This window comes from Rhizopus delemar, genomic scaffold, assembly GCF_000149305.1.
Source record: "Rhizopus delemar RA 99-880 supercont3.1 genomic scaffold, whole genome shotgun sequence".
NCBI lineage: Eukaryota > Fungi > Mucoromycota > Mucoromycetes > Mucorales > Rhizopodaceae > Rhizopus > Rhizopus delemar.
This window is the reverse complement of record NW_027137827.1, coordinates 3,877,982-3,895,847: the sequence shown is the minus strand read 5'-3', so window position 1 is coordinate 3,895,847 and position 17,866 is coordinate 3,877,982. Positions and strand designations below refer to the sequence as shown.

Genomic DNA, 17,866 nt, shown 5'->3' with positions numbered 1-17,866 from the left:
ATAGATGTAAAACTTTTGAATTATTTCAACACAATATATTTTTAGTTAATCCATCCTAGTTTATTGCCATGATTTTTTTGATTCCATACATCATACATAGCTTATTAGGGAGTGTGGAATTAATTCAAGTAAGGGATTGTTTACAGCTTCCTAGCTATTAGATGTTTACAATAGAAAAGCATCAAAAAACTGGACAATATAATCGCAAATCAAGACTGTAAGGATATCTATCTACATTTATGAGAAATTTAGAAAGAGTTGGTAATATACCAAACACAAAAGATTATAAAAATTCAGCAATATATTATAGTTCTGCTAAACATACTTCCAAATCGATTCTTCACAAGAACAATCTGCTTTTTGTGTTGTTTTTAACACCTTTCATAAATACAGAGAATTGAGCCTTCTTAAATATAAACTGAAACCAAATGCCCGTACTTTGAGAATACATTCACTGTATGAATTTGATGCCTCATGAGCAACAAGTATCACAGCGAGCCGTATCTAAAAGTCATTTAGAGGTATCACGGCTGTGGTCGTCGTTTCAATCAATCTTTATAGTTGTTCGCTATCCTTTGAACCGATAACATCCAATGCATACGATAGCCCTTTAAAAAATCCTTCTATCTGGCAAACCTTTATTCATTCTCCAAAACTTTGATTCATATGCTGAGGCTATTTCCCTCAAAAAAAGAAAGTAAGATACAGCACTGACAAGTCTCTCTTTTTTAGTCTCTGAGCCTTGAGAAAGAGATCTTTTGTCATCTTTTCCTCCTGAATAATGCCAACATGAACATGCGCTATTCTGATGGGAAGCAGTTTGAAATTTTTCTAAAACCGTCCCAAAAACACGGGAAATCTCAGCATTAAAAATTTTTTTTTTCTCTCAAATGAACTTTTTTCTTCTTTTAAAAATCGAATATTATAAAGAGGTAAGATACTTAGAGAAGGTTACGTGACAAAGCCCTTGAAGGGAGGCTACTGTCCGTGACAGAAGCAACCACTTTTATGACTCGCAGAGGGTGCGATACTCATATAAGTTTGTATTGCTTTAGTAAAATGGTTAGAGTATCTGTTTTGAATGATTGTTTGAATAACATTAACAATGCTGAAAAACGAGGCAAACGCCAAGTCATGGTTCGTCCTTGTTCTAAAGTCATTGTTAAGTTTTTATCTGTTATGCAAAAGCATGGTAAGTTTTCGTTTTATTTTTTATTTTTTTCCATACATTCATATATTATATATAATATATGTAAATCCGCTGTAAAGTGATCTTGTATTATTCTTTCCCACAATACTTGATTTTTATAGCAGCGGAAGATTCAGCTATTTTCATTTCTTTTGTTTTGATGCAAGAGTTTTCTTGTGTTTTGTAGAAATGAATGTATATTAACTCCTTTTTTACATAGGCTATATTGGTGCCTTTGAAATCATTGATGATCATCGTAATGGCAAGATTGTGATTGAACTCGTTGGTCGCCTAAACAAATGTGGTGTTATCTCTCCTCGTTTTAATATCAAGTTGACCGATATCGAAAAATTGACAGCCAATCTGCTGCCTGCTCGTCAATTTGGTTATTTGGTCTTGACTACTTCCGCCGGTATTATGGATCATAACGAAGCTCGTCAAAAGCATGTAGGAGGAAATATCCTTGGCTTTTTCTATTAAAAACAATAATAAAACAATGTATATACCCGATAATGACAATATCCTTGTTTAATGATGTATAGTTTGCTTTTTAATCAAAACTTTATTTTTAACATTCATCTCGACTTTGGATCTTTTTCACCAAGGCATTGGTATCAAACGTTTTGTTTTCGTCTTGTCTTTATTCATATGTGTGTTTCTTTTTTATAAAAGACAAGCATCAGGAAGATGATGAAAGGGACCGAATTAAAGTATTCCTCGAGCAGGATTGGAGATTAAAAACTTTGCTTTTCTGATTCTAACGCTCATTGTGTCGAAAACAGAACGGTATGATTATGCGTTCATATCAAGCCAAGAAGTATTGTAAATCATGTTTGATTTGGTGAAGGTTGAGTACAAGAAAAATATGAATAAAAAGCCCTTGTTAGTCGCAATTAAATTGACATGATTTCAGTTTTTGTCAAATATCATGCTAATGTACAGAGCCATACTTTTTAATAAAATATCCCTGCCCTCTTTTTTTTATTCTTCTGTTAAATATTCATCTTCATTAGTATGAGTAGAAGGAGAAGTATTTACTGATACATGTTCTTGTTCTTCCTCTGCATTGAAAACATCATGTAATTTATCCCAAAGGTTCTTTCCAAATGACCTCCAAGCAATAGAAGCGCAGATCAATTCAATGACAGTAAATAAGATCATGAATACGAATGCGGTTGTAATTCTCTTGTGGTACATGTAGTATCTATTCAAAGTGTTTTAGTGATTTTTCATAGCTCAATCCATTCTGTTACCTTAAACCACGGAAGTCAGCAACAACACTCAGATGAGCTTCATACAGCTGTAATTGATGAGTAGAAAGTGTAACTCTTGCATGTGTCATCGGTTTATTCTGTTGCAAGTGTTTAAGTATGCCATGTGGTTGAATTCAAAGCGCTCTTACCTTTTTTTCAATAAATCCTTCGATGAGATTTACATTAATATATTGACTTTCTTCTGTCCAACCAAATAATAAAGGTATAGCTTTTGAAAAGACGTGGATAATACGTTGAGTATTTGATTGATATCTCAATATAGTCTATATCAAATAAAAAATAAAGGTTATAAAATAGTAGTGATGGCAGTAGTAGTAGTAGTAAAATAGATTACAGGTCGACTTGATTTTGCTAGTACAGAACCATTTTGTGACAAGAGTTCAACTTGAATCATGAAATTACCAAGATTAAAATTGATATCTGAAGTAGGTACATAAAGTTGAACAGAGACGTCATAAGCTTGATCACTTCTTAATGGCTAACGTAACATCTATTAATTTACACAGACATACACATGATAACTTACCACATGCTTATTGGATTGTATGAATTGAACATATCCTTGAGGTTGAATGTCTTTTTCATATTGAAAATAGATGGGTTCAACATGTGCATTCTTTGGTATATAACGTTGATAGAATGTGACATAGGCGGTAAAACTTGTCAATAGAACCCAGGCTACGAGAACAATGACCACAAAACTTTTTACAAAGGTTCTTTGTGCTTGGGGTGCAAACAGAACTTTAAAGATAGGTGAAAAGAGCTTGCTTATGGCTTGTCCCGTCAATACTAAAGCTGGATGCCATTCTATTTGCTTTATGTTATCTTCAGGTATCACTAATTTCTCATTGATATCTTCTTGTTCATATTCAGCAGTAGAGGGAACAACATGGAAATCAGAAGACTATATATCATATTTATTTTAGTTTCTTACTATCCTAATTTTATTGTTTTTTACGTGTGTGCCTTGATCTGAATCTGTATCAGAATACACTTTACTATTACTGGTACTTGACATAAGAGAAAAAAAAGAGTGTAAAGTAAAGCAAAAAGTTATTTTTTCATGTGAAATAAGAAAATAATAAAAAAAACCCTCCAATCTCCGATTTTATTTTATGTGTAATAAATCCACTTCATAAAATTCGACTCTTTCTTTTAACCATTGTCCTTCTTTCCCAGTTGAGACAAATTCAGTTAAACTCCACTCAGTAAAAGTCAACAATGTGTTATCTCCAACATAAATATAAGCATCAGTATCTATTATCAAGTCATCATCAACAACTACTTTTACAGGGGAACGAAGGTAGTCCTGTAAACATGTAAATTTTAACAACGTAAAAGAGTTCGTTTCATAATTACATCTCCTTCAAAAGCATCTAATGCTTTAATATCATTTTCATTTAAGCCTTCACAAAGTATACCCTTGACTGTATCATCGGGCTGACCAGTGTAAACCATTGCAGGATAATCTTCATTCTTTATACAAGATCTTTTGTATTGTTTTAAAGAAGCAGGTCTTGTTTGAATCGATGCTTGCTTTAACAATTTTTCTTCCTCTGTTGCATTAGGCCCACATATTACTTTATACTGTGTTAGTGTCAGCATGAGATTATTAGCATATTTTACCTCTTGAGAGCACAATGTCGGACATCAAAGAGCCATAAAAAAATATCGAAAAAGTAGCCATGAGAGAAAAAAGATTGGGTAATTTGCAAAAAAAAAGGGTAATTTATGCCTGGGAAAGATTTAGATATCAATGATTTCTATAATGATGACTCACTAAATTTTCCATGATAACACAATACAAGCATTTGTTTACTTGAATCAACTTATAAGAAGTCAAGTTGAAAAAATACAGCATCGGTTTCTAATGTTACGTCCAGTTGATAAAGAAATCAAATAATTTCAGGGGTAATTAATCAAAAGAATTTTACTCTTCCTAACTGCTTAATAAAAAATAAACCACAAAGAGCAAACTTAGTCTGATGATAGGCTTTGATGTAGATGAACATGTATACAACAGACTCACATCAGCCATATAGCTATCTTTTTCTTTCTTTCTTTAGAGACAAGTAAATTAAGCAACATAAAAGATGAAAATGTTGCATAGTAAGACCTTTTCTTTATTCTACACATAAATTAAGTCATAGATGACTGAATAAAGAAAATAAAAAATATAAATATACAGCCTATTTCAAACTACAATCTTCATCATCTCTCTTCTTTAAACATGAAGTTGTCTTTTCTCTCGTCTCTTGTCTCTGTTTTCTGCTTTGTCGCTGCTTCTCCTGTTGTCATGAACACTAGTGTTAAAACTTTCAGTCTTCCCATTACTTCTCTTTCTGCTGTCCCTGATGCCCAAAATGTAAGCAGTCTTCCTGGTAATCAATTTCAAGTAACCAAGCCTGTTGAGGGTACAACTTATAAGTTAGGCGATTCGTAAGTTTAAAGCTTATCAGAGAAAACATTATCTTAATCAAGTTACTGTTAGAGCCGAAGTTGCTTGGGATCATGGTGTTCCAGGTTCCTTGGTTATCAACATTCTTCAAGGTAACGACCCCAACGATATGAAGCCTACTACATGGACTGCCATTTATGCAGCCTCTGCAGGCCCTGGATCCTACATCATTCCTGTAAGCCTAATATTTTTTATGTGTGCACGATATGTTACTGAACATAACTGTCTAGATCACGTCCTTTTTTGATCCCAAGGAAACGTATTGCTTTCAACTTAAGTTTGATCAAGATGGCAAAAGGTATAATAGACAAATACAAAAAATACCGTTCTTTTTATTCACTCATTTTTTAATAGTAAAACGTATTATTCTCATTCTTTCAAAGTTACTGCTAATTAAATAAACTTGTCTCTCATTCGACTTGGCTATTTTTCACATGCACATGTCTTTTTCTTTATAAAGCTTTATAAAAGAACACCCAAGACGAGATAAACAAAATCTAAATTTCTATTGTTTTGACGCATTATGAGCTTTTTTGTATCATCAAAAAAATAGAGCTAATGATTGAACAGACTATGTGTGCACAATAACCTACTGAATATATCTTTAACTTGCTGAGCATCATCTCTGTTTTTGCTCTTTATGCAAATTTTTGAAATTGACATCCATTCATCACGTTTGACAAGAGTTGTTTGAAATATCCCCTTTTTTTTTTGCTTGTTGCAGCCTTACGGATTGTATCAAAGTGAAATATTGACAAAAAGATGACAACTGCAACATTTGAGTATTATTATCATTTTCATACACAACATTTCATGTACATATGTTTAATTTAGCTGAAATTGGTTCAAATGATGACACCAAATTATTTCTTACTGCAAAATATCTGAGTGAAGATCTTCCCATGACATAAATAAGGCTAAATCATCAATTTCAGCAGTGTATACTTCCATAGTCGCTCTTGATCTTGGACATGTTTCATAAAAGTCAAGCACCAGGGTTTTTTCAAGAAGAGCCATTTAATGTAGAGACTTATTTATCCTTTCTCATAGAGTAAGTCATGAACAAAAAGTGATTGGATTTAAGCATGTCTATTTCAGCAATATATAAAGCACAACCTAACTCAAAAGACTGCTTTTCAAGAAGGCGTTAGCCTATATTCCTACTGCTCTAACCTTTGAGTTCTACAACATTCATATTTTATCCTAAACATTATTACATCCAGCTTGACTGTCGTATCAGCATATACCTCAACCTCAGTTGTTTTTGGCATTGCAATGGTGATTGTCAAGCCGTCTTTTATAAGACGAAGCTGACTCTTCTCCTCACCTTTCAATTTCAATTACCGATACTCGGACTTTGCATATTCCGATACGTCATCGTTTGGATGCGAGAAAGAGAGAGAGGGTAAGAGGGGGGTTGTCTAATTAGAAGTCCCAATTTTTTTTCTCTTTTTTTTTTTTTCAAACAATCAAAAAATGGCTTCCTCTGTCCGTGCTGCTGCTATCAACTGGTCCAAGTTGAACGTCACTCTTCCTCAAGAAACCGTTGTCTCTCTTCAAGCTTTCCGTAAGCGTAATGAAGAAGTCAAGCGTGCCCTTTCTGAATTGAAGGAACAAAGCACCTCTGTTGATTTCGCTCACTACCGCAAGGTGCTCAAGAACCAAAACATCATTGACCAAGCTGAAAAGGCCGTCAACAGCTTCAAGCCTGTTAGTTACAACTTGGATGCTCAACTTAATGTCATCAATCAATTTGAATCTAAGGCCGTATGTTTTTTTATACAAAAGGTTTTAATCTATGAACATTTATTTATCCTCTTTTTTTTTTTGGTATAGGTTGCCAAGGCTGAAAAGACTGTCAAGCAAATTGAACAAGAACTCAAGGAGCTTCAAGCTACTCTCAGCAACATTCAACAATCTCGTCCTGTTGAACAACTCAAGGTAATTCGCATTTTTCTTTTTTTTTTTTTTTCTTTGGGTTTTTATTGATGGAAAATATGATAGGTTGATGATGTTGTTGCTGCCAACCCTAAGCTTATCAAGGAAGTCGAAGAAAGCATCAAAAAGGGAGAATGGAGTGTTCCTGGTTACAAGGAAAAGTTTGGAGATATTTCTTACTTCTAAGCAATTTATTTTCTTTGTCACCTATATAAAAAGAAACGTTTTTTGTACGAAGTTGTAGTGTGTATCACTTTTTTTTATATATTTATTATTATTTTGTTCAAAATAGCTTTTACAAAGTTTGTTGAGTTTTTGTAAGATTCATTGATGTAGTGGTGGTAAAGAGGGAACCGCCTTTTTATTTTCTCTTTTTTCTTTCTAAAGTGAAGCCGTCCCTGAAAAAAAAGACATTTACATAGGGACGGAAACTTGTGAGGCATCCAAACCCAAAGCATGCAAAAATAAGTTGACGTTTGCAATGCGGTGATTGGCTTGATCAAGAGGAAGTCTATTACTCTTTGCAAGTACAATGTTTTCCATCACACGATCCCTATAAAAAACCCGTTAATAAGAAATGAAAAAGAGAAGTGTTGGATCATTTACCTGACTTCTGTGACAAGAATATGTTGTTGTTCCATTGAGGCACCAACAGCCATAGCAGCCAAAAATTGCCAGACGTACATATCATCAACAGCCAGCGAGATTTGCAACATGGATGTACTAGGGTTAATTGGTACCAAGTAATATAATGAAGGAAACACACCCAGATAACGTCCCTTGAGCATATTGAAAAGAACAGTATAAAGCTCTTGCCAGTGTGCCATCTCCTCTGCTGTAGGTTGAGCAAGTCCTTGCAAGGCGCCTCCGCCTTGTTTCAAAATCTCTGCACGTGACAAGAGCATAGTAAGGAAAGCCAATCCGGGCTTTGTCTGGGCAACACGAATGATATCATTCTTCTCTAACAAGAGTTGGAGCAAACCGTTGATGACACTAATAGGAGCCTCTGCAATCATGGCCAAAAGAGGAGGTGCGGTTGCGTTCATAAACAATTCCATTTCATCAAATGTCACAAACATTTGCTTTTGTGCCTCTTCTACATGGGCGACCGCCGTACCAGGATAGATGACACATCGACAGACTTGAAGTTTAGTAAAGTGAGTCACAAGGGTTCTCAAGACCTTCAGGTTTTGATCATTGCTCAATTGACGCACGATACGAGGAATCAATTTTTTACCCTTGGCGGTAGACAAGAGAGAAATCAAAAATGTCTCGGCCAAACGCAAGGATTTCCAGAGCTTTTCGACTTTTTCTGCAAATTTTTGGTGGTAGTTCTCGACCTCTTCTTCTTCTTCGGATACTTGAGGGGGGCCTTGACGACGCATTTGTTCAATCTCAAGAACGATGGTGTACATGTCCTCGGTCAATTTCAAAACTTGACGGCTATCCATAGTAGCAGCATCTGCTGTTTCATCCAAAGCTTCAGTATGAACAGCATGTGCATTGGCTACTTGCAAGACTTGGCGTGGGTTACGTACAGTCAAGGAGGTGATCTTACCAAGGGCTCCTTCCAATGAGACACCAGTTTGCTTAGGACGGCGCTTGGCATCATTCACAATGCGTTGTAACTGCTGCTGCATACGCTGCATCATACTTTCATCTCGACGACCTCGCGTACCACGCTCGTTCGTCACTTGAGTAGCAGTGGGTAAACCTGCACGTTGACGAAGTGAGGTATAGACTTGATAATAGAAATCATCAGCATACGGATCACCAGAGGCTAATTGTGAGAGTTGAATGCGATTTACAAAGTCCTTGTCGTTTTGCGTCATCAATCCATCATATTGAGACTAGAATACATGCTCAATAAAACGCACACTTTTTGTAATTGTTACCTTTCTGTAATTTTCTCTACGCTTCAATTCTCTAGCAATCGACAATTGCTGCTCTTTCAATTCCTGCTGCTGCTTCATCGCCAAGATTTGCATAGGATCAGGTTGAGGATAACCAAAGGGAGGAGCAGGGGGCATACCTGCGGCTTGAGCAGGACGGTTGGAAGCCAAGGTAGCTTCCAATTCAGCCAAACTCATTACTTTAGCAGCTGGTTCGTTTTGACGATAACGATGAGCTGCTTGACGTTGCATGTCTGCTTCAAGGTCTTCAAGTGTCATTGGCTTCACACGATTTTGCTGGACATACCCGGTAGAAGTACTAGGAGACATACCATCAATAAAAGGTTGCTGGTGTTGCTGTTGAGGTGTATGTTGTCGATTAGAAAAGGGTGAAAGATTATTGTGACCAGAGACCAAAGGAGAAAATCCGTTGTTATCCGCTAATATTTTGTGTTAAATGATGAACATGCATTTTTTTGGGCTCTATTTACGTGTGGAAAGACCGCTGCTAAAATTGCCCCAGATTGACTTTGAAGACGCAATAGGAGAAGCCTGGTATATGATATATAAATAAGTTCTCTTTCGTTTACTTCCACTTATTACTTTACCTCTCCAAAGTTTCTTCCTACATTAGGTTGTCTTGTAGTTGAAGTTGAATGACTAGCCCAAATGTTTCGAAAACTGCCACTGTTTACTATTTGTACATAACAAAAACAAAATGAATTTCTAAACAAAATGTCAATTTTCTTTTTCAAATTTACCAGAATCATCTTTAAGTCTTCGATTAGCAAAAAAGGCTTCTTCTTCAGTAAAAGATGAAGGGTCTTTGTAATTAGCAGAAAATCTTTGAGTATTACCAGAGAAATCAAAGTCTTTGTCTAGTAAAAATAATTTTTAACGACTAGAATGTCTCTTACATACAATGAATACTTTACCCACTGGAGCATCTGCAAAGGTGATATCGTTATTGTTATCACCGTCTTCAATCAGTTGATCAGCCAGTTGATCACCTTCTTCAAGTAATTCTTCCTCATGAGCACCTAATTCGTCACGAAGGGTGGCGAAATCATAGACGTCAGCATGATCATAAGTTGAGATGGTGTCTTGTTTGTTTTTATCAGTCAGCCCACGTAATTCTTCTTCGCTCAAAGGCGGCAAGCTGGTATCGAAACTATATCAAGAGCTAATTACTTCTTGTTTCACTTGTCTAAATGTTTTCACATACCCAAAAAAAGAATCACCCATAGGTTAAGTTTTGTTATATTTTGTGTGTGTGTTTTAAACTATTTTTTTTTTTTCTGATTTAGAAAAAAAGGGAAGGAAAATAAAAAAAGAGAAACACTTTTTTTTTTATGGTTTTGTACGGAATATGAAAAGGATTTATGTGTCTCTGACAAATATTTTAGAGAGTTATTCAACGGAGAAAATGATTCATTTATTGTTTCATGACAGCAACAAAAATGTTTCTCACGTATAATTTTTATAGCACAAAAGGGATTTATACAAAGAGTTTATTATTTATCTCTCTTAGAACTTCAAGTCGTGAGGGAATTGACCCTTACGCAAACCAAATGTGGAAGACAAGTATTGACGGAGGAAAGGAGTCTTGACAACAACTTCAAGGAGAGCCTTATCAATGGCCTTTTGGTCAGCAGCCTTAGATTCAGGGAAAGCAGCCTTCTTCTGTAAGAATTTGTTAATGACTTATCTTTATCGAGTTTTGAAGCTTGTTTTTACCTGTTCACCTTCAAGGAAGGCCTTTTCAGTCTTGGCAGACTTCTTGAAGTAAGCATCGTTGAACTTTTCATCAACCTTTAAAAAAGCAGAATAAGCAAAGTGTTCATATACTTATCATCTTTACGTTACCTTGACGGAAGCAAGATCAAGCTTGGTGGAGGTGGCAATAACGTAAGCTTGGTTGACACGTCTCAAAGGAACACCGTTGATCTTGAAGGGACCAGTGACGAGCAAAAGACCAGAATCTAATTGCTTCAAGACAACAGCACGCTTACCACGGTAACGGCCAGCCAAGAGGATGACAACGGTACCAGGAGTGATGGTGGAACGAAGAGCAGTCTTCTTGGCAGTCTTGCGGCTGACCTTGGGTTGAGGGACATCTTCGGCAGGGTAGAAGCGAGGAGCCTTTTGAGCAGGAACGGTACGCTTGCCACCGTTCTTGGCACCCTTGACTTCAACAGTCTTTTCGGCAACAGTCTCCTTGGCAGGAGCGGCAACAGTAGTCTTTTGGCGCTTGTAGAGAGCCTTCTTGCTGTAGGCAACAGAACGAGAGTAACGAGAGACGCCGGATGCAATGAAGCTGTTTCTGGGAGCGTGCGACATTTTTAAGCTATTGATTGAATAGTGTTAAAATCTAAAATATCTCCTCATATATGCATTCCCCTTTCTCTTTCTCGCTCTTTTTTTAAAAAAAATAAATGGGATTGAATGAATGGAGAGATAAGAAAAATGTTTGCTGTTTGTTGTGGGTGAATGTGAATGTGAATGTGTATAGATGAGTTGAATTGAAATGAAGTGTTTGACTTTTAGCTGATTCAATTTATGTTACATGGCTGAATAAATTTTTCTCCTTTATAGTATCCTCCTCAATCCATCCATCCATCCATCCCCTTTCTTTTCCTTTATTGCTGTATAATTATTATTTTTACACTACCTTTATGGGCTGTGACAAAAAAGAGGACGTTCTATGGGATTGATTCTCTTTTGTATTATACAGCGATCCACATTTGAAGGGGAGGTGCAAAAATGAAGAAAATGCGGAGTTAAAATGCATTATCCAATGGTTTATTGTAGCCTGAAAAAGTTTGGCATTAATAAATATACAAGAAAGTCTGTGTTGAGATACAAATAGCCTCTTGCTGCTAAAGAAAGGAGAGAAAAAGAAGAAAATTGTAAGGAGATATCCTCATACTCCTTTAAAATCTCGAGTCTTTTTGCTAAAAACGCATGTTTTAATTAATTTGGTATAAATACTGTGTTGTCTTTATTATTGTTCTTTTTCCTTTTTACTGAAACAATAAGAAAATGAAAATCTCTCTTATCCTATCCCTTGCTTTTACCATGGTAGCATCAATTCCTATTGATACCTCTAATAATGGTAGTAACCAATTAGGCGAATTTTATATCACTGAACCTATCCATGACGGAACAACTTATATCATGGGCGATGGGTAAGTACTTTTACATAATTCAATGGCAAATGGCTTACACCTTAAAAAAGCGCTAGAGTATCTTGGATCAATGGTGTTCCTGGTCCATTGACCATTAATGTTCTTGAAGGAGATGATCCTTCTGATATGATGCCTACTCAATTATCAAGTACAGAGACAGCTGAACTTGGTTCTGGTACATTCACTTTACCCGTAAATAATAAGCGTATATTCTTTATTATAAAAAGTCTTATTTCTAAACATGTTTGCCACTGTAAATAGGTTAACAGTGCATTTGATGAAAGTAAAACCTACTGTTTTCAACTTGTCTATGGCGATGGGTAATAGCGATACATAAATGTTTCAAAAATAAAGATAAAATGAAAACTAACTCTTCAATTTAGTCAAAGCTCTTATTCCGCACGCTTCAAGGTTACTTCTGAAGGAATTAGGGGTTCAACAGATAATGCTACTCCTTCAGATAGCAATAGCACTCCTAATGTTTAAAGTAGAAGTCTTCATTTTCTTACTAAAAAGAATAAATTATCTAGTTTTTTTTTCCCTTCTTTTTCTCTTTAGTATCATATTTGTTATTGATTTCGTATACATAGTTTATCAATCGATCATTTTCATTTATAGAAAATTGTATGTTATACTAAGCTCAAAAAAATGTTTGAAATATAATCAATAAAATAAAAAATGACGAGTCAAATAAGATAAACCATTGGAATTATTGAGAAGTGAAAAATCAATTGGACAATAAAGTATTCTATGATCAATGTTAAACATATTATTCAAACTTATGATTTTTTTTTAAAAAAAAATAAAATAAAATGCCCTGCTTTGTTTTTCTTTTTTTTTTCATATTGTGTATTCAAGAAAATCTTTAAGCGGAATTGAAACGTTCGTTAAAAAAAGTTGTTAAAAAGGAAATAAAGCGTGCAGGAACAATATGGAAATAAAAAAGGATAGGCTGCAAACATTATTCATGATACATGATACATGACAAATGATTGGTTAAATTGATAGGAAGTCTGTGCTATCCGAGCACACACACTTGAAGTCTTGCAAAATTCTGCAGAGATAAAAAGTATAGAACCTTATTAGGTAAGAGGTTTTACTCAAAGAATAAAGAACCACTCCATGCAAACTGATGACACTAATAAAATACTTTTTAATCTTGTTATAAATGATAATAAATTAATGATGAAGTCATAGATGTTCAAAAGCGAGAAGAAGAAAAAAAAACTTCATAAATCAATATAGTTCCTGAAGCAATATGGAAAAACCAGAAGAAAGAAATAAATAAATGAAAAATTTAGGAATCAAATCTGACGAAGAAATAAAAGGGGAGCAAAGGGATCAAAGAAAAAAAGAAAGATCAAAAGAAATGTATTACTGTAGAAACATTGCGGGACAACGCGCGTTATTCAATTAAAAAAGAAAAAGCACAAACAAGATTTTCAATAAAAACATTCAAAATATAAATAAACTGCATGCTATTGCTTATTTGTACACAATGTTTATAAAAAATTAAGTTTCATAAAAAAAAAACAAAAGGAATGTGAAAATGGGATAAATAGACACACGGTTGTTAACACACGTATATGTACATTCCTCAACTTAAAACAATGAGGGTTGATCAAGGAGTATTATATAATATAAACAGTGAACAAACAACAAAGCTATTAATAACGCCCCTTTCCCTTTTTAGCTTGCGAAAAAAAAATATGCATTTTATTTTTTAATTTTCCCTCCTTTCATATTTTAATTTGATGCTTTTGGTTAATTGTCAATAGTATACAGACAAATGTATACATGCATTTAAATATATTTGCTTCAAAAACCCTTTAGTTAAAAAAGGATAATTCTATATAAGCCCAATTACTTCTTTTCCGTATTTTTTTTTTTTTTTCTTTTCATTCATAAAAATCATCTTCATCTTTTTTTTTCTAATTCAACAAAAATGAACAGTAAGGAATAACAAGAAACGATTTTAATAGAAATATGACTGAATATTACTTTTATAGTTTCAGATATGCTTAACCCAACCACTCATCTTCTTTCTCCTCCATCTTCGCCTCAAACAAAGCAATCAATCACAGGAAAATCCAGAAGCCGTTTTTCAAATGCAGAAGATACCATCATTTGTGAAGGAGTTGCTAAGGGTTTAACTTGGGGTCAGATATCTCAGCAATTGCCTCACAGAAAGCGAGCTACTTGTTTCAATCGATACCGTACATTGCAAGGTATTCGCAAATCACGTAAGCGATCTAATGATGATAATTCCACCGTTTCCAGTTGGTTGCCTTCACCTCCTCTTTCTTCTCATTCATTATTAAATCGACAAAAATTACCCGCTTTGTTAGTTCCTTTACATCATCATCGTCATTCATATATAGATCGCATGCATCCATTTTAATCATACACATACACGTACATCCTTCTTTATTTGTAAATATCAAAAAACAAAAGCAAGCCAATCGGCATACAATCATTAGTAATAAAGTTCTCTTCTTATGTTTACATTCAAGTAATAATAACAGAAAGTCGTAGTTCTCTTACTATGGCTTTCAAGTATGAGTGGGTGCATATGATAAAAATTAGCGTGAGCAGCATGGTAAAGATGACACAATAAGAACAGAAACGACTGTCATCTGGCATTTGCTTCATGGAGGTGTCTAAAGTAAATCAGCATAGCCATAAACTCTACAAGGTGGTTAAAGATTACCTTTAAGCAGCTGTCAACTTTATCAGATCTAACAGTTGCTCTACAATATTAGAAAACGTAAACTAATTTACATTTAAGGACTGAGGAAATTTGTGTATGCTCGGTGTCAAGCTTGCATTGTTTTTTATTAATCACTGGTGAACTGAGTTAATGAAGAAATGGAATAAAATTGACAAGAGACTTAAATGGATTTAAAATAAAAGAAATTTTGATTCGTCTTTGGTTGAATTGTTTAGTGTACTTACATGATCAATGTATGCATAGAGTTGAAGATAATAAAAAAAAATGAGAAAGAACTCAAAAGCTACTACTATGTTTCTCACTTACACTCTATGTATCTAGACGACAAACAGTGGCAAGTGCTCTAGAAAACTGATTGGTTTCAGAGTGCGTTGTGCTGGACATTGGCCTTGTAGGTCATCAGCATGCTCTCTAGGTCTTCTTAGTTGTTGATCAATACCACGTCTGAACCATGTGGAAATCTGACCATTCTCACAAAGCAAACGACCCGTATGCAACATGATGAAGCAGGCAGCTAAATTGTGATTCCAGAGACAAAATTATTTCCTATTATCAGCATTCCCTTGTTATTAACCACAAGTACTCGGTAGTTTTGATTTGCACATCGTCATGGGCCGTGTCTAATAACTTGAGGAAGTGCTTGTCTTTTGCAGGAGTGCGGACTCTGTGCCATTCGAAAGGTTCCTAGGGTCATTTCTTCGCAATGTGGACATCATTTACTTGTTCAAAATTCATCAAGCAGGAGAAAGCAGAAGCCATGGTGCTGAAGGAACCTTTGAAAACTCACACCACGAACAGGCCCACGAAGCCTAGAGTTTGGAGTAGACCCGTTTTCTATCGCAAAGACAGCACTATTACCAAATTCCTATCTTAAGTTGACAATCAGAGGATGGTCAGCAAACTAGTTCCTGAAATAAGACAATATTCAAATGAACGGTGGCACGATTGGTTTGTGTATTCACATTATGAGCCTAAAGAACAGCAGTATACTAGGAGCAACTCCCAAGAAAAGCATCGCAACCTTCCAATTCCAAAGCTTTGAAATGAACTAGGCCAATTTCAGCCAGAACAACGTTGTTGGTCTTGGATTTCTGGCCTCTGATAGGGCTCCAAAGGACTCTATCCCAAGCAAGCTGCTTCCTGACGATCCCTTTGAGGTACCCAGCTACAATGCTTGTCTGTCGAAATATGCTTCTCAGGAGTGGAAGGCCTACTGGGGTATCGAGTCAGACACAAAAGAATAACTTTTGAAAAAAAAATACATTTGATGTTGTATCCACTTCATGCCACTATATCCCTTAAACGCGTGTTAGAGAAGCAGTTCTGCTGCTATAATACGGTCAATCTTTAGCACTCTCCGAGGAGAGGTTTAGGTTGTTGTCAAAGCGCTTGAAACAAAAAACTAAGCAATGAGGCAATTAAACTTTAAGCTATTTCAAATAACACTATATATTTTTAGAGAAAGCTCATATCAACAGAGAGATGCCTCTAAATATATAGTATTGCTTTTCTCTATAGTTCTGCAGCATCTGGTTTAGAACAACATCGATTTGCATGCCTCAAGCTTGTGAAAAAATTCAACCCTATGCATTACATTTTATTCATACAGTATAACTACGCTTTCCTAGTTTCTCATTATAAAGCTTGAATAAATTCCCAATCATATTTTTTTAGTGCCACTGCCAAGCTTTTTTTTAAAATGCAATTTTTAGATGAGTAGAGGTTTATCGCATATACTGCAGGTCATGGAGGCATATTCATGACAAATTGACCCTCAATCTTATCTGATGGTTAGAAGTGAAATCCTCAATAAACACATTATCTATTCCGATAGCCCAACCTTTTAAAATGTTCTATTCATTTTAAAATAAAGAAGGTAAGCATGCTAGTTGTAAGGTCATATTTGGTGGATTTAACACTATTCTGAATGATAGAGATGGAGCAGAAATCGATAAAGTGCTAGAGAAAGCATAACCTGATATTCAAACTGATTCGATAAATGACTATGTGAGGGTTAACAGCACTGTTGGGATTGAGTATGGTCCTTGTTAAAAGCCTAGGTTAAATAAAGATGCAGATTGAGGTATACTTTGATGAAAATGATATATATTATATATTATTAGAAAAAGGGTTATATTTAAAAATGCTTGATGATTTGCTAATGTTATGAAAGAGCCCAAGTTATATATAGTAAGCTGCAATTGTTTTTAAGAAAATGTCACTTTAAACCTGCTACGCTCCATAGGAAGTGGTTAAATAGGTCATAAAAAGTATATAATATTAGCCAAAAAAGTCTTTATATTTTGTATATTTATAAATCAATACATCTAAAATATATTTTCATCATTTCATACTACATAAAATTCATGTTTGAGAGCAGAGTAAAAAGATTTAAAATAGCAAGTATTCTTTTTGTGTCTATTAAATTCGTAGCTTTAGAAAGAGGGTCATTATAAGGAATTGAGTGATAATTTCTTTGGAAAATCCAAAGTAATAAAAAGAATTTAAAGTGGCAGTGCATGATATGGATTGTTTATAAGTTTATCAAACTCTTTATTACAAGAAAATGTATCGATGAAAGATAGGGTATTTACAGGGAATAATAGAAAGGAAAACAGTACAGTGGAAATTTAAGGAAATCTATGTGGGTCTTTAATGAATTGATCTACTTCAATTAGATCCACATATAAATCATACTATAAAGGGTTAGTCACATCATAAAGTGATTTGCGTTTTTCGGTACCTTAACAACAGCTAATGACAGTAAAGAAAAGTCAAAATTAAAATAAAATAAAAAAGGGTGCTTATATTTACCTAAAAAGCTTCTCTCCATCTCATTCATCTCTCTTGAGTTATAGAGCGGAGATATAAATTTGTGAATCGCATGTGTCATTTTGTTTGAGTCTTCTATAAATTTTGAAGCCAATACAATTGCTGCAATAAACATTTTATAAGGTGTGTCAAACTCTGCCAATGAATGAATAAAAAATCACTTTTTTTTTATTGTATGATTAAGGTTACCTCCTTTTGATTTACTTGGTAAATTATTCTTTAGTCGATTAAGATAAATAAGAGCCACAACAAGGACAGTAGGTGTCAGTTTGCAATAATAAAATGTGTGTTTGATAAAGACATGTAACGTTGGTAATAAACGTTGTTGATAACGTAATCTTTCACTTGAGCAATCCAATAGTGC

The 17,866-nt window shown here is 34.7% G+C and overlaps 12 protein-coding genes across 12 annotated transcripts; 5 read left to right on the top strand and 7 right to left on the bottom strand.

The window, feature by feature from the left end:
- Positions 1 to 1,059: 1,059 nt before the first annotated feature.
- On the top strand, positions 1,060 to 1,669 carry RO3G_01500 (40S ribosomal protein S22-B; the record flags this gene model as incomplete). Its single annotated transcript, XM_067656091.1, has 2 exons — positions 1,060 to 1,192; positions 1,410 to 1,669. The coding sequence occupies 2 exons, from the start codon at positions 1,060 to 1,062 to the stop codon at positions 1,667 to 1,669; spliced, it is 393 nt and encodes a 130-aa protein (XP_067512192.1).
- A 501-nt stretch (positions 1,670 to 2,170) lies between these two features.
- RO3G_01499 (uncharacterized protein) lies at positions 2,171 to 3,481 on the bottom strand (the record flags this gene model as incomplete). Its single annotated transcript, XM_067656090.1, has 6 exons — positions 2,171 to 2,393; positions 2,443 to 2,489; positions 2,592 to 2,726; positions 2,798 to 2,941; positions 2,990 to 3,367; positions 3,422 to 3,481. 6 exons carry the CDS (start codon positions 3,479 to 3,481, stop codon positions 2,171 to 2,173), a joined length of 987 nt encoding a protein of 328 aa, XP_067512191.1.
- Positions 3,482 to 3,789: 308 nt separating this feature from the next.
- RO3G_01498 (uncharacterized protein) lies at positions 3,790 to 4,114 on the bottom strand (the record flags this gene model as incomplete). The annotated part of the gene is made up of 2 exons (XM_067656089.1): positions 3,790 to 4,043; positions 4,090 to 4,114. The coding sequence occupies 2 exons, from the start codon at positions 4,112 to 4,114 to the stop codon at positions 3,790 to 3,792; spliced, it is 279 nt and encodes a 92-aa protein (XP_067512190.1).
- Positions 4,115 to 4,693: 579 nt separating this feature from the next.
- Positions 4,694 to 5,318, top strand: RO3G_01497 (uncharacterized protein; the record flags this gene model as incomplete). The annotated part of the gene is made up of 4 exons (XM_067656088.1): positions 4,694 to 4,902; positions 4,955 to 5,096; positions 5,152 to 5,219; positions 5,276 to 5,318. The coding sequence occupies 4 exons, from the start codon at positions 4,694 to 4,696 to the stop codon at positions 5,316 to 5,318; spliced, it is 462 nt and encodes a 153-aa protein (XP_067512189.1).
- Positions 5,319 to 5,791: 473 nt separating this feature from the next.
- RO3G_01496 (uncharacterized protein) lies at positions 5,792 to 5,938 on the bottom strand (the record flags this gene model as incomplete). Its single annotated transcript, XM_067656087.1, has 1 exon — positions 5,792 to 5,938. One exon carries the CDS (start codon positions 5,936 to 5,938, stop codon positions 5,792 to 5,794), a length of 147 nt encoding a protein of 48 aa, XP_067512188.1.
- A 459-nt stretch (positions 5,939 to 6,397) lies between these two features.
- Positions 6,398 to 7,045, top strand: RO3G_01495 (uncharacterized protein; the record flags this gene model as incomplete). Its single annotated transcript, XM_067656086.1, has 3 exons — positions 6,398 to 6,688; positions 6,758 to 6,862; positions 6,926 to 7,045. The coding sequence occupies 3 exons, from the start codon at positions 6,398 to 6,400 to the stop codon at positions 7,043 to 7,045; spliced, it is 516 nt and encodes a 171-aa protein (XP_067512187.1).
- Positions 7,046 to 7,273: 228 nt separating this feature from the next.
- Positions 7,274 to 9,996, bottom strand: RO3G_01494 (uncharacterized protein; the record flags this gene model as incomplete). The annotated part of the gene is made up of 8 exons (XM_067656085.1): positions 7,274 to 7,412; positions 7,466 to 8,709; positions 8,755 to 9,191; positions 9,243 to 9,303; positions 9,360 to 9,445; positions 9,513 to 9,629; positions 9,687 to 9,922; positions 9,977 to 9,996. The coding sequence occupies 8 exons, from the start codon at positions 9,994 to 9,996 to the stop codon at positions 7,274 to 7,276; spliced, it is 2,340 nt and encodes a 779-aa protein (XP_067512186.1).
- A 282-nt stretch (positions 9,997 to 10,278) lies between these two features.
- Positions 10,279 to 11,091, bottom strand: RO3G_01493 (uncharacterized protein; the record flags this gene model as incomplete). Its single annotated transcript, XM_067656084.1, has 3 exons — positions 10,279 to 10,434; positions 10,489 to 10,563; positions 10,618 to 11,091. 3 exons carry the CDS (start codon positions 11,089 to 11,091, stop codon positions 10,279 to 10,281), a joined length of 705 nt encoding a protein of 234 aa, XP_067512185.1.
- A 738-nt stretch (positions 11,092 to 11,829) lies between these two features.
- Positions 11,830 to 12,425, top strand: RO3G_01492 (uncharacterized protein; the record flags this gene model as incomplete). The annotated part of the gene is made up of 4 exons (XM_067656083.1): positions 11,830 to 11,939; positions 11,990 to 12,131; positions 12,201 to 12,259; positions 12,323 to 12,425. The coding sequence occupies 4 exons, from the start codon at positions 11,830 to 11,832 to the stop codon at positions 12,423 to 12,425; spliced, it is 414 nt and encodes a 137-aa protein (XP_067512184.1).
- Positions 12,426 to 13,884: 1,459 nt separating this feature from the next.
- RO3G_01491 (uncharacterized protein) lies at positions 13,885 to 14,340 on the top strand (the record flags this gene model as incomplete). The annotated part of the gene is made up of 2 exons (XM_067656082.1): positions 13,885 to 13,891; positions 13,949 to 14,340. The coding sequence occupies 2 exons, from the start codon at positions 13,885 to 13,887 to the stop codon at positions 14,338 to 14,340; spliced, it is 399 nt and encodes a 132-aa protein (XP_067512183.1).
- An 882-nt stretch (positions 14,341 to 15,222) lies between these two features.
- Positions 15,223 to 15,429, bottom strand: RO3G_01490 (uncharacterized protein; the record flags this gene model as incomplete). Its single annotated transcript, XM_067656081.1, has 2 exons — positions 15,223 to 15,354; positions 15,391 to 15,429. The coding sequence occupies 2 exons, from the start codon at positions 15,427 to 15,429 to the stop codon at positions 15,223 to 15,225; spliced, it is 171 nt and encodes a 56-aa protein (XP_067512182.1).
- Positions 15,430 to 17,380: 1,951 nt separating this feature from the next.
- RO3G_01489 (uncharacterized protein) lies at positions 17,381 to 17,617 on the bottom strand (the record flags this gene model as incomplete). Its single annotated transcript, XM_067656080.1, has 2 exons — positions 17,381 to 17,424; positions 17,485 to 17,617. 2 exons carry the CDS (start codon positions 17,615 to 17,617, stop codon positions 17,381 to 17,383), a joined length of 177 nt encoding a protein of 58 aa, XP_067512181.1.
- Positions 17,618 to 17,866: the final 249 nt, after the last annotated feature.